This window comes from Amphibalanus amphitrite, unplaced genomic scaffold (assembly GCF_019059575.1).
Source record: "Amphibalanus amphitrite isolate SeventyFive unplaced genomic scaffold, NRLGWU_Aamphi_draft 000088F_arrow, whole genome shotgun sequence".
Classification (NCBI taxonomy): domain Eukaryota; kingdom Metazoa; phylum Arthropoda; class Thecostraca; order Balanomorpha; family Balanidae; genus Amphibalanus; species Amphibalanus amphitrite.
Window position 1 is genome coordinate 123,609 of NW_024881584.1, and position 23,745 is coordinate 147,353.

General features: G+C 48.1%; 2 protein-coding genes across 3 annotated transcripts in view; one reads left to right on the forward strand and one right to left on the reverse strand.

The window, feature by feature from the left end:
• LOC122379995 overlaps window positions 1–23,745 on the forward strand; it is a gene marked incomplete at its 5' end in the record, with an annotated part of 246,265 nt that overhangs the window by 122,499 nt on the left and 100,021 nt on the right. The gene's annotated exons all lie outside the window — the stretch shown is intronic.
• On the reverse strand, window positions 9,934–23,644 carry LOC122379974 (E3 SUMO-protein ligase ZBED1-like). Of its 2 annotated transcripts, XM_043362679.1 has the most exons (9): window positions 23,402–23,644; window positions 21,316–21,521; window positions 20,586–20,807; window positions 19,643–19,829; window positions 17,158–17,355; window positions 15,277–15,462; window positions 13,814–14,086; window positions 11,919–12,145; window positions 9,934–11,590 (listed from the first exon to the last, which is right to left on the reverse strand). In XM_043362679.1, the coding sequence occupies exons 1-9, from the start codon at window positions 23,537–23,539 to the stop codon at window positions 11,275–11,277; spliced, it is 1,953 nt and encodes a 650-aa protein (XP_043218614.1). In that variant the 5' UTR covers window positions 23,540–23,644; the 3' UTR covers window positions 9,934–11,274. The 2 variants fall into 2 exon arrangements, with proteins under 2 accessions (XP_043218614.1, XP_043218615.1); XM_043362680.1 differs by lacking the exon at window positions 17,158–17,355 and having other exon boundaries at window positions 23,402–23,628.

The window sequence follows — 23,745 nt, forward strand, 5'->3', positions numbered from 1 at the left end:
TACATAGATGATATATGACTCATAGATATATGTAAATATATGTAAGCATTGTACATGCCACATCTGTATATATGCTAATGCTTTACAGTTTTTATGTCTATGTATGATAGACCTGTATTTTTCTGTATATTTTCTCTGTATATATGTGTAGTATATTATATACATATATATGTATATGTTGTATAATCATAAAGAGAACATCATTCAAAATGTAAATGCGTCACAAACTTTTCTGGATGCATATAGTCTGAAGTGTACATAATAACAATCACATGTGAATAATTGATTATATTTTGTGTAATGTATGCAGTGCACATGTAGTCGATTATGTTTGTATGTAAAGCTATTGTTTATTGTACCTATATACGTGTATATTGTAATATGTACACTGTATACATACATTCATATTGTACCTATTCAAACTTCGCCAAAAATGTCGGTCCCTTGCGAAGTGTAGCATGAGTTTGCTATTTATTCTGCAGTGTTCTTTGTTGTTCCATGTTTAAAACGTATATGTTTTTCTGTAATTATCGCTGACGAAGCTCCAGGAGCGAAATATTCGATAACTTTAAATATAACTTTTTGGCTGCTATTTCTGATTTATATTATGAGGTTACTGGTTATTCTTATATTATTATTATTCATCATGAGCCTCAAGCAGAGTTTCAGCTTTTTAAGAAGTATAAAATAATATTTCAAACCATAAATTAATGTTCGACAGCCAAATTAACCCTATTAGTGGCAGGGGGGGGGGGGTTGTTTTTATCCACCCCTCAGGTTTTTCGGGAATATCTCCGAAACCGCTGAAGCTACGATGCTGAAATTTTCTGACTTTTCCTAAAACTAAATTGGGCACATTCCCTGAAAATTTCAAGTTCATAACTTTACCAGGGGCGGCTCCAGAGCACTGGGAATTGGGGGTCCTATTCGTGAAGCGAGTCATTTGGGCGAAGATCACGATGCTGCACCAGTTTTACGAACAGTGAATGAAAGGTATCATGTGATAACATATACAAAGTTATTGTGCATCCTCTTTTGACACGTTTTTGCTATAATAGGCGGATCCAGGCGTCCAAAAAGGGGGGTTATTTTTTACCTCCCAACATAGGTGCCCTGACACCACCTATGCATGACCAATACAATTTTAGTCGTTCTCTCATAAGAAAATTGTAACATAACAAGTCCATTGCCACCCTTTTTAGAAACAGTACCAACAAAAACCTTATTTACTATACTTTTTGTGTACCCCCAATCTCAATGATCTGTATCCGCCTATGATTTTTGAAAATGCATATTTTTAGGATCCATGTGAATTCCTGGTTCATTCTCTATCGATCGGCAAAAGTTGCGTTAAGATTGGTTCAGAAACCTGGCCGTGATAAACAGTCTAAAATGTATCTGCAATTTGCCCGTTTTTACCCCCCTCTACCCCCCTATTGACATTTTTTATTTTTTTTTTTAGAAATGTAGATCTCGTTGAGCCAAATCGAATGCCGTTTGAATTTTGAAAATCGGCCGGTTAGATCTCGAGATATCAAGGGGGGTCGTAAACAGCCCCCCCCCCCCCTGCCACTAATATGGGGTAGCCAGGAGCCTGCCACTAATAGGGTTAAAGAAACAATACCAATACAGGCTTACAGTTTAACTTCGACATTTTGTTGTCTACGATTAGACAGCTGATAACTAATTCCCGTACGTCGTAACTCTATAATGACCTTTGCTTATTGTCACATGTGCGCCGCATTCGCGATTGTTGCCGACGCCTGTTTGCATGTCAGCCCACTACAGTTGTTATACATATCGAAAAACCGATAAACTTTTAGGCGAAAAAAAGCACTATTCCAGGCCCATTTTTGATTTTTTTTGCGATATTAGGTAAAAACAGAAGCTTCTAATCCTAGGAAAAATAAAATGGGAAATCTTTTTAAGGTGGCACACTACCTTTAAATAATAGGTCAAGTGCGTAGGCTGCAAGAGTGGGGCCATAAATGGAACAAATCTCCGGTCGGACAACATACCAGAGCGTCATTATGCCGTGCCGTTCTATCAGCATAATCAGCTGGCTTAATTTGATTTTAACGCCATATTGTGATAGCAATTCTAAATTACGTACGTACCCAACATATGAAATGGCTGCATTGCTTTGATGGATTTTTTTCTTTCTCAAATTTTCCAGCAATTATTGAAGCTTGACTACGAGATAAGAGGATTTCATCATTTTTAATCATGGATGACGAAATGTGTTCTGCAGTCAAGACAAACTGCACGTTGCCGTATAAGCTGATTTTGAGATGGGATTAGTTTTATAAGGCCGTCAGCGTTGCGCGCTGGTAACTCATCTGCGCTGTGTTATCTCTCGGCCTGCGCCTCAGGAGGCCGGCCGGGCCCGGCTGGCCGCGGCTGGCACTGGCTGAGCGGGCATCAGTCACCGTATTTAACAGCAGCCCCAAATCAATCAGCACCCGCTGAAAGAATTACTCCGGACGGCAGAGAAATTGCGCTACCAAACTTGTATGTATGTATGTATGTATGTATTGACACCAAAAGCCTTCCACATATGGCGTGGCGATTACCCAAGTCTGCAAGCTTTGAGTCATGTTTGCTGTTACATATGCAACAGACCGCTGACGCAGTGTCTCCGGGTAAGGAAACGAATGCAAGGCCCACAGCAAGCTGCAAGGATACGTGATTCCACGTGCTCCGCGCATTTACAAATGTAGCAAACATGCAACGGTTGTCGCTAGAATTGGGCATTCTGCCGAGCAATGAGCATCGAGCATGACCAGCGCAAGGTCGGCCGGCGTGTTGCTCCCCCATCACGGGCACCGGCACCGCTGGACGTGGTTGACAGGCCTGCTGAGACGGCTGGACGCGGCTGCTGAGTGCTGACACGGCTGGACGCAGCTGCTGAGACGGCAGCGACATTAGCTTCAGACGGCGGCGCGTCCCCCCCCCCCCAACCCCGCCAGTTCTTACTCGGCCCCGGAACCCCTCTTCTCATTCGCGTGTTCCCCTCTCTTTACCCCCTATTATTTTATGCATTTATCTACCTGCTTTGGCTTCTCTGCTCAGTGCGGAATTAAGTGGTGTGGGTTTTTACTTTTAAACACTTGTCATCAATGTCAATAATGCACTGTGAAAAATTGTTCCCAGCGCACTTATTTCACCTGATACCTCTCTGGCTCTCTGCCCTCCCGGCTGAGATCGGCGTGTGCCGGCCGCGGAGATTAGTGGCTCTCACTCAGTGCCCCGGTCGTGGTGGGTGGCCGAGCCATGTGTCTGTCTGCCCGCCGCCGCCGCTCAGTTTTTGTCGCGCTCTCCAACGGGGTGTTCCGGTAATCAATCAATCAATCGCGGACCGGGCAGGGCTCCGCCTGACGTCAGACGCGTGCTGTGAGACGCTACAAATGACACTCGCCCTCTCTCTCTCTCTCTCTCTCTCTCTCTCTCTCTCTCTCTCTCTCTCTCTCTCTCTCTCTCTCTCTCTCTCTCTCTCTCTCTCTCTCTCTCTCTCTCTCTCTCTGTCTCTCTCTCTCTCTCTCTCTCTCTCTCTCTCTCTCTCTCTCTCTCTCTCTCTCTCTCTCTCTCTCACTCTCTCTATCCCCTTCTCTCGTTTTTTTTCTCTCTCTCACACTCTCTCTTTGTGCCAGCTCAGTGCTGTGCTGGCAGTATTTGCGCGGCGCTGTTGGTTCCTCAGCCGCACTGCTTTTGAGCAGCATTTTTTACCCGTCACACACTGCGCTGCACGCACCTGTGCTAGGAGAGCCTTCAACTGAGCTACTAAATACGACCCTTGTGCCGACGGTGGTCGCCGCTCGGCGGTCAGTGCGGCGCCGTTGCACCGTGTTGACAGCGGGGCTGCAGTCTCCGATTTCCCACCGCCGGGGACTGGTGACGGAGGGAGGGAGGGCAGGGAGGGAGGGGAGCGGGGACCTGTCGCCGGGAAATCCGACACCGCCGCCGCCGCCCCAGGGTGGAGCTGACTGTACCCTGGAACTGAGTGTTTACTCGGCGCGCGGTGGAGCCCTGCCGACCGCCCTCCACACGCCGCAGCGCCGCGGTCGCGTGCGACTGGCCGCAACGCATCGAGTGCTCTCGAGGCTGTATTGCAGCCTACTGTAACACGTCACTGCCCACGACACTACTGAGCCGCGCTCACTACGGTCGCCGTGTGGTCTACCGGTGCGCGTCCCGCACCCGTTCGGACCAATGCCGGTCGTCCAACGGGCACTTCCCACAGCGGCGGCGCGCCTCGAGCCGCCAGCGCACCGCCGCGCCGCCGATCTGGCCAAATTGCAGATGCCCCGGCGCCTAATCGGTTTCATTGCTCATTTGATGACTGGCTGACGTGGCCGGCTGAATACTGATGGGGTCGGCCGGCCGGGCGGTGGGGCAGCCGCTGCGTGGGACCGTGCCGCTCAGTTGTCGACACTTTGATGATGTAACAATGCTTCTGCGAGTTTTGACTTTGACGTGACGACAGTCACAGTCCTATCTTTTGAAGGTTACCATGTGCAGAGCGAAAGTTAAATAGCTGAACGGATTGACTAATTTGCCGTGCGCTCCTGATGCTTCGGCCGCCGATTTTGACTACTGTTAGCGTGACATGCTCCAAGTCTGCGATTCGAAATCACTAAAAAGGCAGAAAAGACCACGGCTATTGTGTGCTAATATCATAATTAATGATCGATTGCTATTTACGGCTGTTAGGCTTAGGCTCTAGCGGGTTCCTAGATCAGTTTTTTTTCTGTCTTTCGCCATTATGACCATTTGTAGTTTTGCCTAGGCCATACCATTTTCCTTCGTGACGAACCGAGTAGAATCCATGCCCTCGGTGCCAGCTCCTTCTCGGTCAGGTACGTTGGTGTGCGCTCTGCCGCGCTGACCGCGCTATATGCCGCGCTGTTGTGCCGCAGTCTGCGGTCACTGGTCGATCCACGCTATATGCCGCGCTGACCTGCCGCAGTCTGCGGTCACTGGTCAGTCCGCGCTATATGCCATGCCGCGCTGACCTGCCGCAGTCTGCGGTCGCTCTGGTCGATCCGCGCTATATGCCGCGCTGACCGCGCTATATGCCGCCCTGGCCTGCCGCAGTCCGCAGTCACTGGTCGGTCCGCGCTATATGCCGCGCTGGCCTGCCGCAGTCTGCGGTCACTGGTCGGTCCGCTGCAGCCCGGTAGCGTTCCGCCGCTGCTCAGAGCTGCAGCTGACAGCGGCGCCGGCTGCGAGCGGAGTCACCGAGGTGTGGCGTGGTGCGGCGGACCCCCTTACCCCCTCCTTACCCCTTCCCCCGACTCCGAGTGGTGTCACTGAGGTGTGCCAGCGGCCCAGTGAGTCCCCCGGCCCAGTGGGTTCCCCCTCCCCCGGCCCCGGCCCAGAGGATCCCCCAGGCACCGTCACTGTCCGTCCCGACGGCTCCGTCTGTTGCGCCTCAGCCGGCGGCGGCCGCAAATAAGCCGTGTCGACGAGACTGATAGTGGGGCGGTCGGCGCTGAGTGACTGAGTGACTGAGTGACTGAGTGACTGCGTGACCGACGCTGAGTGACTGCCCACCATACGGAATCAATCAATTGACAAATGATCAATATGGCGCTGGTTCGGCACAGCCGATTCCCCGGCCTTTTCTGCGAAACGTCCTGCTGTTTATAAACTGCCAGTTCATTTGTATGCCAGCGGCAAGAAGGCAGTACCGAGCTGTGTAGCTGCAAACGGGCATTCAGTCATATCATCGGTCATTGTGACAAACGAGTAGTCATTAGGACAAACGGACTGTCATCGCGACATCCGTGTCTAGCAAACGGCTCAACAAACAAATAGGCAGATACATCTACCTTTACTTTGGAAGGATATCGACCATAAATATTTTAGGGCAGGAATTGAACGATATTTCCCTAGTACTGTAGGCCCTGCCTTTCATGTAGGCCCGGTCCCACTGCCCCGTCCATACCGTCCTCCCAATCATCTGACCTCCCGGCGCTACCGGCGCGCTGAAATGCAAACGTGGCGCGGTAGCGGGCCCGGCTATTTTGGCTCGCGACGCGCCTGCAGCGCCGTAATTGCATAATTTGGATAATCACAGCGTTTGTCTGGCGGTTGACTTGGTGCGCGGCCATTGCGGCGCTTGGCGGCGCGGCGCGGCGCGGCGCCTCTGCCCTGCTGCATGCCAAGTGGCCGGGCGCCGCGGGGTCACCACGCTCGGTCACGTGACAAGGTCGCCGGGAGAGGGCAAGGTCGCCGGGAGGGAGGAAGGTCGCCGGACTTAAAGGCGGTCCGGCGAACCATACCTAGTCCTGCCGACTCCTGTGCTGAGTCTATGATCTGGTGAACAATTTAACGCTCTGCTTTGCGTGCACAGCTATGTCAGCTCCGCCCATAAAAACTGGGGCCTTGTAATAACTTTAATCGCTAAGTAAGAGTTATGAAGTGTAAAATGCATTAACTCCAAAAGTCCAGTATCCTCCAGCAGATCGGCATTTAACCTTAATCCAGATCCAATTTGGCGGTGGGGCGGCGCCATGAATTCCCACATTAATGTCGAACAAAGCCCTCTGCGGCGGCGTTACCTACGGCCGGAGTATCGCCTCGGGGCCCGGTGACGTCACCAGAGCAGCAGTTGGACGCGCTGCAGTTGGACGCGCAGCAGTCTAAGAGCAGCAGTTGCTGCTAGGCCAGGCAGCACGACAGGGGCGTGCGTGACGCCGGGATCCGCGCAGGGGCACGCCACTCACCCCCGCGACACGACAGGGGCAGGGATTTTAGCGGGTGGCATCGGTGGAGGAACCTCGCTGCTGGTCGGCGCACGGCGGCGGACCCTGGCGCACTGGACTGCGCCCGATCAGTGACCAGTGATCAGTGACAGACACCGGGTCGGCTGTGCGGGACCTGTGGTGAATTACCGGCTCGGCGAGCGCCGCCTCGGTCGGCCGTAGGGGCTCAGGCGGCCCGCTCGGCCCAGCTCGCGAGCTGTGACCGCGGCACTGCACCGGCGCATAGAGCGGGCCTGCTCCCGGCCCGGTGGCCCGGTCCGATGAATGCGCGCGTGACACTGGTCGGAGCTGATTGCCGGAGCCGCAGCGCCGGTTTCCACTGGGTGTTTGGCTCACCACTGCACTGGCTGCAGAGTGCAGATCAACGGCGCGACAGCCGATCTTTTTGAGGCAATGAATGGAACTCTGCACGGCTATATAGTCGGACGCGGATGTGCACTGGCTGCAGGTCCCTGTTCCGCTGTCAGGGTCCCTCTGCCGCAGAAAGGGGTCCCGTGTCGCTGACAGCGGTCCTGTGCCGGTGACAGGGCGTGTCTGCTGGGTGCGTCACAATGACCTCTGCCTTAACTGCACTAAATGACGCCGATGACACTAATACGGCGCAGATGCATAGGGACCCCATCAGGGCCACAGTCCAGCTCGAAGTCCACCCCAAGTCTAACCCTCGCCCTGGCAGGGGGGGTCGATGCGACCCCCCCTAAGGTTTTTCGAAGATAGCGTAAAAACGGCGGCGCGCAGCGCCGCCAAATTTGGCACAGCCTATGGGGCAACCTTTTCACACATGACCTGAAAATTTCAGGTCCGGGTGACCTTGGGTCAGGTCACCAGGTCAGAAAAACCGGTACAAGGTCATGGTCAAATTTCAATTTTCTTTTTGCACCTGTCCAACTCACAGTTTTGCACTGATTTCCTTCCAACTTTCAGGATGTGCTAAGTTCACCGAGTTGTATAACATATAGTTCGGGTTTTTTTTGAGGTCACTGCCCTGAGGTCAGTTAGAGGTCATTACGTCATAATGTTAAGCCTATGGGAAAATACTAAATTCGGAAAATACTGGAGATATCCGCTTCGTTCTATCACTTTTGTGCTGTGAAAGCACAGTACTTAACAGCAGGTCACTTGGTGCTTCTTTGTTTGGTGTACTTATCCATGGGTCAGGTCAAATGAGGTCAACTGAGGTCAAATGACGTTTTTGCCAATAACTTGGCACATAATGACGCTAGAGCTTAAAAAATGGTATCATTGTGTTCCTGGTGATCAGCCGAATCGAATGATATGCGATATGATGCAATTTGGTTAACTTGAACTTAATTTATTAATTTAAGTTTACTTAAAATGTAAGAAAAACTTTAAGTACACTTAAGCAAGCTGAAAAATATGTCATTCGACGCGCCTTGACGTGCTGAGTTCACTGGTGCTTTTCTTTTTGCTCTATCTTAATTAGATCAAAAGTTATAAGCGAAAAACTTTTGCCCTGATTTTAGCGAAATTTTTATTTATACCCCCCAAAACCCCCCTAAATATTGACCTAGAGCAACCAAATTTGCACAGGGGCGAGAACTCCAGGGGGCCCACCTACGTACCAAATTTGGTGTTTCTAGGTGCCATAGGAGCCAATCGCGAGGGGGGGGGTTCGCATCGACCCCCCCCCCCTGCCAGGCCGTGTTATGAAAAATACCCTGCCAGGGCGAGGGCTAAACTTATCAAGACATTACGACGGTCATAACTTACATCCATTTTCATTATCCATATTGGAACATTCATTCCTCTTCAACGCGCTTAGCGGCAGGCTCCTGGCTACTTCTTGCAGTTTAGTTTCATTTCCGGTATGGTTAGCAACTGAATATCTGTAATATGTGGCGATAACTTCGTCTGGCGGTTGTCGCCAGCACCACGACTCAGCCGTCCCCACCGAGACTCTTACTTCTTTTCCGATACATATTCATACGGCTAATGAATAAATTGTCCATTTAGGCGTGAGCAGCGGCGCGTGCTGCGCAGGATAGCGTGTGAGGTGGATTATTACCGTGAAAAATCGGCAACAATATGACTAAACGTGCTTAGCGTGAAATCCGGAACGTCTCTTATGCCTGCCCCCCCCTCTCCAGCTTAACACGCGCAGTGGAAGGGTTGCGAGTACTACGCCCAGTGGAAGGGGGGGGGGGCGGATGTCGCCCCCCCCCCTAAGATCTCAGCTCCCACTGGAGCTAGAAGGACGAAATTTGGAGGGTAGATGGGGGTCATGGGGAACTCTGTTGTGTGTGAATTTCATGACCCTAGGTCAATATCTTCAAGGTCAAATGAGGTCAAATGTGGTCAAATCTGCCATATTAGCGTCTTTTTGCGTTTACACGCCGATAACTCAAAAAGTTACCGGCCGATTTTTTAAAAACTTTCACTATACGAAAGAGCAAACATTTGTGAGTATGTATGGTGAATTTCTAGATAATCCAACAATAAATGTGGCAGTTAGAAGCCTGCTAAGGGTAAGATGTCGCCGGCTGAAGCGGCATCGGCCGACGCGGGAAACGCGGCAATCACAATTTTGTGTTTACACACTCATAACTCAAGTTGCAGACTTGTGACAGCTCAAGAAAAAAGTGAGCTCGCTCAGCTCAACTCCGTCTTATCCGCTCCCGCTCAGCTCCCGCTCAGTTTAACGCGGCTCAGCTCAGCTCACGTTCCGCTCAAACCGGCTGCACTCCGCTCACGCTCAGCTCAGCTCAGCTCAGTTTCCGCTCAGCTCAGCTCAGCTCAGCTCAGTTTCCGCTCAGCTCAGCTCAGCTCAGCTCAGTTTCCGCTCAGCTCAGCTCAGCTCAGTTTCCGCTCAGCTCAGCTCAGCTCAGTTTCCGCTCAGCTCAGCTCAGCTCAGTTTCCACTCAGCTCAGCTCAGCTCAGTTTCCGCTCACGCTCAGCTCAGCTCAGCTCAGCTCAGTTTCCGCTCAGCTCAGCTCAGCTCAGTTTCCGCTCAGCTCAGCTCAGCTCAGTTTCCGCTCAGCTCAGCTCAGCTCAGTTTCCGCTCAGCTCAGCTCAGTTTCCGCTCAGCTCAGCTCAGTTCAGCTCAGTTTCCGCTCAGCTAAGCTCAGCTCAACTCAGTTCCCGTTCAGCTCAGCTCAGTTTCCGCTCAATTCAGCTCAGCTCAGTTTCCGCTCAGTTAAATTCACGCTTAGCTCGTTCAGTCGTTCTTTTTAAATCGGACAAGCTTAAAAAAACAGATAAACTCTTGGCACATAAGTCTCCTCCAACACGGAGTGAGGCAACTTACACAATGGGCAAAAGAGATAAGCTCATTAAGACCTTGAGACTTTGCGAGTCGCGCGTCTACTTGGACTCAGACTACATGAAATGGACTGTTCTCGGCAGTGTTATCACATGTTATCACAGTGTGCACCCGCGACAATCACCGCAGTGCACTCACGACTAGCACATGACGAGCATCAATGGAAACATGTGCTGTCCTTGGCTAAATATCACATAAAATTCACGCGCAGAGGAGCCCGTCTTATCCGCTGGCTCCAGTGCGCACCCGCGAAAATAATCACAGTTGACTCACGACTGGCATGGCACTTGACGAACATCAATGGAAATATGTGCTGTCCTTGGCTAAATATCACATAAAATTCACGCGCAGAGGAGCCCGTCTTATCCGCTGGCTCCAGTGCGCACCCGCGAAAATAATCACAGTGGACTCACGACTGGCACTTGAGTCTTGACGAACATCAATGGAAACACGTTCTGTTTATGGGTAACTATCACATAAAATTCTCGCGCAGAGGAGCCCGTCTTATCCGCTGGCTCCAGTGCGCACCCGCGAAAATCATCACAGTTGACTCACGACTGGCACTTGAGTCTTGACGAACATCAATGGAAACACGTTCTGTTAATGGGTAACTATCACATAAAATTCACGCGCAGAGGAGCCCGTCTTATCCGCTGGCTCCAGTGCGCACCCGCGAAAATAATCACAGTGGACTCACGACTGGCATGGCACTTGACGAACATCAATGGAAACATGTGCTGTCCTTGGCTAAATATCACATAAAATTCACCCGCAGAGGAGCCCGTCTTATCAGCTGGCTCCAGTGAGCAGTCTAGTGGTGTCAATCGGAACTTGAATCTTCGGAATTCCGATTTTGTCCAATGCCCAATTCGGAATTCGGTTGGACAATGGCCGCAGGCTTTGGACATTGGACAACTTTGGACAATCGCTTGCTACACCTCAACATTTTTAAAAAGTAGTCGTGTTTAACATTGATTGGCTATTAGAAAGCTCAGCTTTCGATATGATTAACACTTTTGAGCTTGCAGCGGTACATGAAAAGCAAATGAAATAACAGTGTTGAGTGTAAATTATTGCGTAGGTGTCGGACATCTTTGGACAGATGGCTGGCTTGGAAATTTTTGGACGGACAATCGACGTAAGCATTGGACATTGGACGGACTTTGGACATACGTTTTCTGAAATTGACACCACTAGTGAGCACCAGCGACAATCACCTCAGTGCGCTCACGGCTGGCACTTAAGGTGCATTAGTCCTTCCACGATGTCGGCTCGCAGCCGGGTACGTGCCGGCGAGAAGAGTTTCCCCGAAACAGAGAAAATCCTCTCGCTCGGCCCAGAGCTGGCCGTGATGGCGAGGTGGGTCCTCGCCGCCGCCTCGAGCTGTGGGAAGACCGCCTTCCGGCCAGCCCAGTATTTCAGCGGGTCAGAGACCATCGGCTGCGGCTCCTCGGAGAGGTAACGGGCCAGCTCCGCCTCCACAGCCGCGCCCCGGCTCTGGCCTGTGCCTTCACGCCGCGGTCGATGCATGTAGGCATACAAGCTGAAAAAGAACACCGCGGTATTACTACAAGATATGAACTTTGCAGGTACGAAAACAGAGATTTACTGTGATACCCGGGCAGAGGTCCAAGGGGTCCAAAGCTCCCTCGAATCTTAGAATCTAAGTTCACCGTGGAATTCAACGGGATAATTGATCATCAGTCTTATTTCCGCCAGGAAACTGGTCAAATAATGGCTCCAAACAAGCTTTATAAAAATAAGTTTCACCAACCGCACAAGCTAAAACACGGTATAGAAATAGAACACTGACACCCTTTCCCGTACATAGGCAAGCAAAATAAGATTACAACGATGTACTCATTACTCACGAACTTTCGCCGCCAACTGCAGCCGCCGTCCCGGAGGCCTGAGGCGGGGGAGTCGGGCTGCGTCCTCCCTCCACCGCCATAGCTGATGGGCCCGGCACGGCTTCAGGCTCGTCCTCTCCCTCGTCCTCCACCGTGATGGTGACGGGCTGAGGACGCCCGGGCGATGGGCCGACCGGTGGCCGGCGCTCGGCCTCCGCCTTGAGATGAGCGGCGCACGCGCCGCGAGCCTGAAAATAAGCCGTCGTGAAGTTAGGAAGACATCGAATATCAGTGCATGCACCGTTTGACCGGCAGTTGCTGGGGTATTTCGCAACCCACGGTTTGCTGGGGGGGGGGGGGCGTTAAACGCCCCCAGCCGATAACTCGAGAACCAATAGGCGCAGCGAAACGCACGAGGCGGCAAACGAAAGAACGCGACGAGACGCTTCAGATGAGTACTTTAAAGTTGAATTTTGAGGTCACAGGTCGGGTCAAGGTCAGGTCAAACACCTGAAATCGGGCTTTCAGTAGCATGGACTTCAGGACTTCGCAATGGGCGCCTCTCGTCATAAACTCTGTCAAAACGGTGCACAATCCATCATATAAGGCCTACAAGAGTGTCAGCTCCATGTAGGGGTCAGTCAAGCATAGGTCAGGGTCAAGTTCAGGTCAACCGGGTAGGCACATATCCCCGAAAATCAAGACTGATATTCGTAGCCTGTGACACATGTTTTATGGGTAATTTGGGGCGTAGCACACGATGGTGACATTCATTTTATCATATGTGTACGTGTTTGGCTCAAAAAGTTCAATTTAAGAAATGCATGTATCATGGTCGTGAAGTAGTCACGAGAAATTGCCAACATTCAGTTCAAGATTTTGGAAAATGCGGAACAATAATCAATAATCGAAGATAGCCATTTGATTGTTCATGGTATTGGCAGTCTAATGGCGTTTACGGCATGTCTGTATGTCTATTCTGTGATTTTATATGATGTTTTGAACATTTTACATTTGACCTCATATGACCTTGAAGATATTGACCAAGGGTCATGAAATTCACAAACGACAGTTCCCCAGTGCCCCCACCTACCCTCCAAATTTCGTCTTTCTAGCTTCAGTGGGAGCTGAGATCTTAGGGGGGGGGCGACATTCGCCCCCCCCCCTTCCACTGGGCGTAGTACTCGCAACCCTTCCACTGCGCGTGTTAACGCGCTTCAGCATTGCTCCGACTCTTCCCCACGCTAACTCAGCACACGTTAGAGCCCCGAAATACTAGGGAAAAGGCGCCTTCCTATTAACGCAAACGTACGGTCGATTGCAGTGGCGGATCCAGGGGGGGGGGGGCAAAATGGGCATTTGCCCCCCCCCCAAACGGCATGATTTTAGCATTACGCCTATGGACGATGCATGGAAAGAATCGATAAATTGTTATGGTTTGCCCCCCCCCCCCAAACTCTGAGCTGGATCCGCCTCTGGTCGATTGTAATAAATAGGAAGGTATCCATGTTGCGGCGAAAGACATGAAAATGCGGATTTTCGCTAATTTGTGGAGCTTTGCCTAGGCAACTCCTTTTGCTCATTCTGAAATATGCCCCTAAATGGAAGACGTTCGATGTGGCGAATACATGAAGGCGCCTCTGACTCCATAGCAGTTACAGCACAAGCGTGTAAACTGTTGGCACGCTGCACTGGGCCTAGTCTGTCCTAACAGTCTAGTCCAGTCTAGTCGGTACCATAGGTACTTATTTGTGAAGAATCGTGACAAAGCAAAGAAATACCCTATGCGTCTTATATTCGGTACACAAAATATTTGAGCAGACAAAAACGTATGCAAAAAAAAGATGAAGGGAAAATGCACCCGCGGTGTCACAGTCCTAAGGTTAATACAAAAGAGCAAAAATGATGTAGCATACCTCCTCAGCGTCGCTTTCGTCCGTCCACGGCAGCAGCTTAAACCGCGGGTCGAGCAGTGTCGCCGTTACATAAAACGGGTTCCGCAGCTGGTCTGTGAACCTGCGTATCAGCGACGACAGCAAGTTCTGCTGGAGACTCCGCACTGCCGTCGTCAGCTCCTCCCCCGACAGCAGACTTGTTTTTAGGCCGATTATTACCGGTATCACGTGCGACGAAGTGACCACTTTTTCCCCTTGGAGGACATTCGTGGCCACCTCGAAGGGTGCCAGGACCTGCAAAATGTAAGATCGCTAAGAAGCATATTCAAGCGCACTTGAGGCGACGCAGGAAATGGAGTAAGGGTTGGTGAAATTCATGAGTGCCACGGAATGTATTCCCAAGGGCCTGGGGACAAGCCCCTGGTGGTAACATTTAACCCGCGACTTCTGGGGGGGGGGCGTTAAACGTCCCTTTTTGCTGTGCTGTATCTCGAAAACGGCGGCCACCTCAAACAACACAAAGTTTACGTTGAAAACAGTCCTAAAAATCGGTTTTGATTTTGGGATATCAGGTTTTAGTGAAGTCATCAATTATCATTTTCTAGCCGAAAATAATTCTTGTTGAGAAAATCGTAGAATATCGCATGATAGCGATAAAGACATGCCACAGCAGCCACCGAGAAGCCAATTTCATTGTTGTTTTGATGGCTATCTTCGTTTTTTTTTAGGTTAATTGCGACATTTCGACCGAAGTGTGTTACATCCCATACTTTTTAAACGCTTCAACTTAAAAACTTGTTCCCGCTAAACACTAAGGCTCACGTTGCAAAACAAGCATTACCATCGTATTCTACGTCAAATATTACCTATAAAGCTTGGGCCATGTGGCTTTTCGCCCCATAGGATCGTGACCTTCAGCATGTGACCTGACCTTGGCCTTGGCCTGACCTTGGACTTGATATAACACCTTGATATAACACCTTGATCACGACCTAGCGGCATTCATACTGTAATAATGTTACTTTTTGGACAATCCTGATTTTTTTGGGCAGCATGTGTAAAATTGATGCCTACACGGGCCCTGAAAGATTGGACGTGTTATTGCGTTCGGCATCCGGATAATCAGGAAGAATTTTCCGGGATCAGCGAGAATTATCGGGATCACGTTCGGTATCGCGATAGCGAGACATGCTGAAGATAGGCGCTCAACAATAATTTTCCGGCCGAGAATATCCCAACGATAATATTTTCCGGATCCCGAACGCACGCCAAGAATGAGATATTGAGGGAAGATGACGGGAGCGGACAGATGTGTTTCAACCAACATACGGGCGCGGGTTAAGTAAAGTGCTGATGGACGGAGATACGTAATCAAACTGCGTACAAATTAAACCAGTTTTTTACAAGCTTTCATATTGGAGTGAATGTCAACGCTTGTTCTGGACGATCATCCCTGTGCTCATAGACCACATTCCATTTCTCACCTCCGCCACCTCCTTCAGGGTGGTTTTTTCACCGCCCAGAGGGGCCTTGCCCCTCAGGATGTCGAGGCTCTCGAGTCGCTGGGACACTTCAGGCGAGAGGTCCAGGTAGGATCTCACAGCGCGCAGCTGAGAGCTCCACCTCGTTGCGTTTGCAGACTGCAGGCTGGCGTTCGCCTGGCTGAGCAACTGAAAAGGCCATTCAAATTGGTTTAACACGCCAACATGCAAAACTACTTGGTAATACGCCCAAATAAATGATATATGATCTTATATGTCATACAGCCGGCATATACGACCTATTACAAACAAGGAATGTGCTCGACACTTTTCCAATTACCTGTATAACTAACTTCACCTTCCATATGTTTGCATTCTCAACTATTTACCTACGCCAAAGGGATCATTTTATTATTTATAAACTGCTATAATTAGGTTAACATTTGCTCTAATTAGGTTAAAATTAGGTAACTAGGTAACCAGTCTAATTAGATTAAGGGTAACATTAAGTGAGGAGACCGGTGAACGGATCCCCTAACCGGTCGACCAGGGTTTAACCTTCGTCCGAGTGTGTGTGTGTGTGTGGGGGGGGGGGGGGGGGGTGGCCACACTTGCCAGTTTTTTTGCGCGTGTAAGGAAAAGCGGGCTAGAAACTTTGTATAGCATATGATACACCTATTTCGCATCGTGTGTGAATATTTTGGCCCCAGGTCACAGAAGGTCAAGTCACCAGGTCAAGTTAAGTAACAATGCCTCTAAAAACTTTGTGATTCTATCCTTCCTACAATTTACATCCAAGAAGTTTGAAACTGGGGCTTTGCATGAGGAAATCAGTATGAAGAATTCATATATCTCGGAATTTTCATATCAGTGACCTAAGATGTCAATTTTGTAACCTCTCTATTATAAGTCAATGGGGGAAAATTCAAATGCTTTTCTTCTGGCCGAAGACACCCTCAAACATCGTATCGTAATTCGTAACACAGGTAAACATGACACACTAAACCGGAAAATTGCATCTGTGACCCCTTTTATGCCTCTGAGGTCTTCTCAGGTCATGAAACGTCGGTAACAGTTTTTTGCCACTGCTTTAGATAGCAGCATGCTATAGCGCTGCAAACATCATGAATGTGTTCAGCTCAACAATACGAATCGAGTGACACGCAACATAGCCTTTTCTGTGACTTTCAAGTTGACCTTTTCGGGTCAACTTATAGTTCAATCAACGCGTCTCGACGAGACAAACGCGATGCCGGTAACATCAGCGCCCTACAAGCTTGGAGTAAAAACTTATGATACAAAAACTTTTTTTCTGGAAAAACGTCAAATGTTGATAGTTTTTGCCCTCTGAAGGCTAAACCGTTGACCTTATGTCAAATCTGAGAACCATACTCAGAAAGGCCTTTGAAAGAGCTATCGCATGCGCTTTTCCGCTGCGCTGTAGCTCTATTGGTTCCCGACTTATGCGCCGATTTGTGAAAAGTTGTCGAAATCGGGAACAAACGTTCGTGAAAATTTTACCTTTGGTAGCCTCCAGTGAACTCAGCGATAACCCTATCAAAAATGACCTAAACGAGTCTGAAATATCTTGTAGCGAGCTATCTATTGCTTTTTATCGAGTCTTTCTAGCTTGCTTACTTTCCGAGATAATCTGGTGTGGCCAAAAAGGCCCCCTCCCCCCCACACCCACCATGGCGAAGTTGGCTGAGAGGCCTACCCGGGCGCGGGTTAACCATAACACTCCGCAGAGGGACACTAATTCGCGAGGATACACAGAAGGAAACGTCTATTTTTCACCTCTACTTATTCGTTTCTTTTATCTCCCGAAACTTGACCTAAAACACGACGAGCAGGGGTCACAGCAGGAATCTCGCTGAATCTTACCTCCATGGCGCGCGATGACTTCCGTGCTGCGCCAATGAAGGCATTCAACCTGGTTAGCGCCTTGGAGACGATTCCGTGCCCGCACTCCCGTATCCCATCCTTGACCACCAGCTGTAGGGTGTGCGCGGCGCAGGCAGTCCGCACTGGTATGTTCAGGCCTTCGACAGCGCCGAGGTCCGTTGCCTCCAGTTCATCATCCTGCCAGTTTGGAAGAATATGCACGGGGATAAATAATGCTATGGTTACTTCTTACACCAAATAATTGCCCAACGGTTGACGTTGTGGCACCCATCATTTGCAAGGATAAAAAAATTAAAACATACTAAGTGCTCTTATGGTGGCACAGATTCTTATTATGCAAAAAAAGCAATCTGCTCTTCACGGCGTAAATTGTTTGTACGTATGTATGTGACCTGTGTGTGCCATTTTGGCAGGCTGATGCATCGAGATGTTGGTATAGTTCGTTTTTTTTTTTAAGTTCGACCCTCACTGTAATCGTCTCTTTGAACACAGCACGAGAATTGCTAGCCGAATTACTAAGAAAACTGACTGGCGCACATTGATGTCACAGACCATTAATTTTATTCAAAATTATTTCTTCCTGGCGCTTATTTCCCAGACTCCCAGTTCGTATTTGCCCATATATACAACCCCACAGGGAAAGACGACTTGTCAGAAATTATAATTGAACTAATCAATAAATCGCACGGCGTTTAACAGGAGGGTATATCATCGGTGTTAAAAACTTATTTGGAAAATATTATTCATATCTCCAGTACAATGTGCGCTAACCAGTTTTCTAAGTAATTCAGCTAGCATTTCTCGTGCTTTGTTCAAAAAGATGTTTACAGTGAGGGTCGAACTTAGAAAAACGAACTATAGTAGCTATTAAGGCATCATAAGTCTCATAACTAATCAAACGGGTCAGGGTGCAACGACTTGTCATGAATATGTGCCATCTCACATCGGAACGTGTGAGCAACTCATAATTTTGTGTACCAACGAATGAGGAAATTTGAATTCTTACATCTTGGATTAACCAATTATAGGACAACAGCGTTCACAGGCGGCAGCTGTGCAAGAAGCTGTGGAGTGCAACAATATATCTCCATAATTTCAATAGCAGTCAATTGTTTGCGCGTGCGTCTTCGTGTGCGTGTGTGAGGTAATAGTAATAGTGTCAACGCAGCCATTCGGCTCCAGTGCGGTTATTCGTTAACCCGCGCCCTGCTGGGGAGGGGGGTGTTTGAACCCTTGTGGTTTTTCGCGAATATCTAAAAAAAAAAAAAAACGGCGGCGCGGAACGCCGCCGTTTTTGGTACACTTTATCATACATCAATTCTACACATGTTGTGAAAATTTCAGACCAAGGTCATTCAAGGTCAGGTCACCAGGTCACTTGAAGTGACCTCACCTCATAAAAAGTTTCAATGTCTGTCATAGCTACACCGAGAGACCGATCCCTTTGAAACTTTCAGCGATTGCTAAGAGCAATAGCATGTACAAAATGTATATCTCAGAATTTTGATGTCGATGACCTAAGATCAGGTCAATTTTGCGACCTCCCCATTATAAGTCAATGGGAGGAAATTGAAATGCGCCTCTTTTGAACGAAAGACATTATAAACACTCCCAAACACTGAATTACAGGTGGTTTAGACACACTGAACATGAAAATGGTGTCAGTGACCCCTGTTTATGCCCTGAGGTCATCTTAGGTCTCGAATGGTATCTAACAGTTTTTCGCAAATAACTTTTGATAGAAGCATGCTAGAGCGATGAAAACGCCTTAAATGTGTTCAGCTCGACGATAGGTACGGATCGACTGATATGCAACATGACCCTTTCCGGTCAGGTCAAGACCTTGACCTGAGGTCAAATTTTCAAGTTGACCTTTCAAGGTCAAGTTATAGTTCATTCGATGCGTCTTGACGAGAGGAACACGATGCCGATAAAAGTAAGCTCGTACAAGAATTGGATCAACAGTTCTTGCAGAAAAACTGTTTCCGAAAAAAAATCGGCTATTTTTGCAGTTTTTGCCCCCTGCAGGCAAAACCGTTGACGTTAGGTCAAATCTGAGATAATTACTCAGAAAAGGGCGTTAATAGGGCTATCGAATGCGCTTTTCCGCGGCGATGTAGCTCTATTGGTTCCCGAGTTATGCGTTGGCTTCTTGGAAATTGTCGACATTCGACCTGGAAATCGGCGAAATTTTGCCTTCAATGACCTTTGGTGACCTGACCTTTGACCTGACCAAAAAATTGACCAAAGTGATTTCCTCATTATTTTTGACGCTCTTTCGAACGCCGCCTTCCGCGTATCGCTACGTGGCCCAGGAGCCGAGTTAGAAGGGGGGGTGTTCAAACACCCCCCCCCCCCCAGCAGGGCGTGGAAATCCAGGACCCCCAGCCGGGCGCGGGTTAACACTGAAATCCACCTTTGCACAACAGCACGCTCAGAATCTTCTATTACTAATAAAACTCACGTCATTGTCGGCCTCCTCGTCTTCATCCTCCACGTCGGCCACTGGGAAACCCACGCGGAAGGCCCGGATCATGTTCGACGCCGAGTCCGTGACTACCACCGCAATGCGATGGCGGAGCCCGAACTCCTGAGTGACCTCCTCGAAGGCCGATATGATGTTTTCCGCCGTATGGGCACCGTAGAAGCGTCTGTGAAGAAAGAAAACAACTGGCATTAGCAAAGAAATTAGGTTCCCTAACCTAGCAGCCCCAGTGGCCAGTACAAATAATCACGACAGCAAACACAAGGAAGTCCACAAACTGTCTGCTTGCTAGGTCTGATGTCTTGGGACAAGGAACAAGTAAGGACAAGGGGACGTCCCCATCGATCGCAGGCATTTCGCAAAAGACGCATTTTTGAACATGAACCATCGATAAAACAACTGTACAAAAGCACGATTCAAATTAACAAATTAGCTAAGCAAATGGCGAGAGAGAGAGAGAGAGAGAGAGAGAGGAGAGAGAGAGAGAGAGAGAGAGAGAGAGAGAGAGAGAGAGAGAGAGAGAGAGAGAGAGAGAGAGAGAAAGAAAGAGAGAGAGAGAGAGAGAGAGAGAGAGAGAGAGAGAGAGAGAGAGAGAGAGAGAGAGAGAGAGAGAGAGAGAGAGAGAGAGAGAGAGAGGGGATTTCTTCCAGTACAACTTACAAGTAACTTACAGAATTAAATTCCCTCTCACTCTCATTCACTCACTCACTCACCTCACTCACTCACTCACTCACTCACTCACTCACCTCACTCTCTCACTCTCTCTCTCTCTCTCTCTCTCTCTCTCTCTCTCTCTCTCTCTCTCTCTCTCTCTCTCTCTCTCTCTCTCTCTCTCTCTCTCTCTCTCTCTCACACTCTAACTCCCGCTCTCTCTAATTTTCCGGAAAGACTGCTTGTGTCTGGGAATTAAGACAAAAAATACCTGAAAGCAAGAAGATCAGCACGCAGACAGTGCTTCTCGCTGACGAAGTGAGCCGTGATGCCGAGGAAAGAAAGCAGCTGCCTGTTTGTCCACAGGTCCATGGTGAGACTGACGGCCTGATCCGGGGGCAGTCGGGCGAGTGTTTCTTTCAGCTCCTTCTTGACCGCTTCGGCACTGCTTATGGTCAGGGCCCTCAAGGTCCTCCGACATGGCAACTTGTAGCTGTCAAAGACCAAACGGAGTGCTATTGGTTACCGGAATATTGAAAGAGTGCACGCAACACTCACAAGGAGATGGCTATTTCAAACTAGTTTTCATGCAACGCTGTGAATATTTGAAAATGATGGTAAACCGCAAGTAAAAGAGAATTGCCTTTATCAGTCATAATAGTTCCAAAAATTGTGACATACTATAAATGCTTTATCGTAAGCTTGACATTATCAATTAAAGCATGATCAGTCTGCTTATTGGAATATATGTTATAATAACGTTATTCATTTTTTTATGAAAACTGAGCACAAAGTCCAAACGGATTTTTTTTTTAACATTAACTAAAACTTTGTTTTGAATAGCATAGCGTTGATAAAAAATAACACCATTTCTACCACATGCTTGCACATTTGTTGAACAGAATATATATGGCCTTGAACAGAATGATTCAACAAAATGACATGATGATGACAAATCCTAAAAATAAAAACAAACACAGCTGACAATGACATCTACCCACCTCTCATTGAGAGACGCTACGAACGCACGGAACTCGGCGTTCTCAACGACTGCCAGCGGGGAATGTGAAGACGCGACAAATTTTATCAGCGCCTGCGTTGTCTGCTCCGCTTTAGATTTACTGGGGACGCGGACCAGTCGCTCGAGCGGAGTTGTGCTGGTACCACGGAGTCTCACCACGTTTTCCAGATCTTGTGAATGTTTGTTCTGAAAGTAAAAACAAGCCTGATTCAGTGCAACCTTAACGCTCGCCCGGCCAGGCCATTTTTCATTACACGGACGGCCAGGAGGGAGGGGTACCTACGGGTACGACCAAGGCCAACTATAGATGGTATAGTCACTCACACACCAGCCAATCAGAGGCAGATCCTGAGTAACATCATTCCTGATGCTCGCAAGGGGTACTCCCATTTTCTAACAACGTAAAAATGACTAACTTCATTTGAACTTAAGGTTTGGCAATTTGATGTTGATTTTTGAAAATAATAGTCATGTTGAGGAACAAAACATGTGAAAAAAAAATAGTAAATAATTGACCACCAGCCTGCAGCCTGACGTGTTTGACTGCTAGGCTGTGCCAAACCCCTACTCATTTCCCAAAAAGAATTGTCTTGATTCAAAATAGCTGGTCATTACATACACTTTAAAGTCTGGAGAATAAGATGGAGGTAACATTTTTAACCAAAATGGATTAATAAACCACTAAAATGACATCCTAACCATTAAGGTTGAAAAGTCGTGCTAAGACCCAGCAGGGTATAAGCTGCTGTTTGAACAAAACCAGGCAATGCTATGTGCCAAAATTCTCATTATAAGAAACACTGTGGCCAGGGTCATCTTAACAAACCACATAAATGGCTAAATTAACTACTAAAATATGCCAACATAGCTATTTACTCCTTCAATGGTATGACCTTGATAACATGTGTGTCAACCAATCATGCCAAATTGTGTTTGTTCTAGTGATGGCCTGTTCAAGTAATGAATCTCATTCTCAACCTTATGTATTTTTTGCTAGATTTTGTTTTGAACATTATTTTCTGTCTATTCTTAAGAGAAGAAACAGAAAATACCTAAAACAATGACCAATTTCTAGGAAATTTCAGTGCATTCGTCTTCCAATGGCAATATCTTATTAAAAAATAGTCGGATCTGAAAGAAAATAGAAGAGGACACTCTCAGCACTATTCTCATCATGAATCTGCCAGGCGTTTGATGCGCATTTGCTTCAAGTAGTGCGCAAATCTGTTTTTCTATAGGTCCGTACCCAAATCTGCTATATTTGGGTAGGTACGATGATGTCACGTGCGTACCCATTTTTAGCAGGTCCGTACCCATTTTTGACAGATTTATGTTAAAAATAGCAGACTGCTAAAATGAAAAATGGCAGATTTTACCACAGTTTCCCCAACTGATCAACCACCATTATTGTCCTGAGGCCCCTCATAACTCATAAGGTACCTAACCAAAAGTAGAGTGACAGTGACAAAGTAGAGTGACTGTACAGCCCTCTGCAAACTGCGGCCTGCATGGTAGGTATTCTTTTTTCGACGAAACCGATAATAACTCAAAGGCTCTGTTATCAGTCGGTCGGACCTCATTGCATATAGATGCGCCATGCTTCACTCCTTCGATTGGTTCTGTCACTGAACAAAGTCCTAGGCCTATTGTAGCAACAAAATGCAAAAGTTTGTTTTGGGGGCAAATGTAAACTTTTGTGTGTTGTTGCTAAACTAGATGAAAAATGTATACCAAAATAAGCCCAATCTAATGTGCGGAGCCTCGCGTGTCTTCCCATTACCATTTCCGAGTGACCGTTAGCATAGCATTCGCGTTATCCTCAGTTTTGTGGGGAAAAGAATACCTACCACGCAGTTTGCAGAGGGCTGTACCTTCTATAGATGGCCTTGCTCACAACACACTCAGGATCAACACTATCAGCTGCCGTATTTCTCCAAATGCCAGGTAATATTCAGGGAATATTCCCTGAACATTGAGTGAATGGTGTATCACAAATCACAGGTGAGGTAATAAAGAAAATATCAACAAGAAACAGTAAAAATTCGCATGACAAAAATACAGCTTACCTTTGCGTGGCGATTCAAGTTGGTCTTGGAAGAAGCTGAGACGATGACAACTTTGTGGCAGATCTTGCATTTGTACTTGAAGTTGTCAAGGTGTTCGAAAAGAGTCAGGGCAGCAGAACACGGAGCACGAGAAGACATAATGAAAAGTAAAGAGAATCAGTAGAAATAAAACCAACAAACTAAATTATCCATGATAGATATCAATTTTGACGCCAACACCACGTGGTGCGCCGCGCACGCCGCGCACGTGCGCCAAAGAAAATATCAACCAAGCTCGGATAGTGTTCGAAATTTGTGACGCTTACCAGTTGCTATGGCGACCGGGCAATACCTAGGCTTTTCAT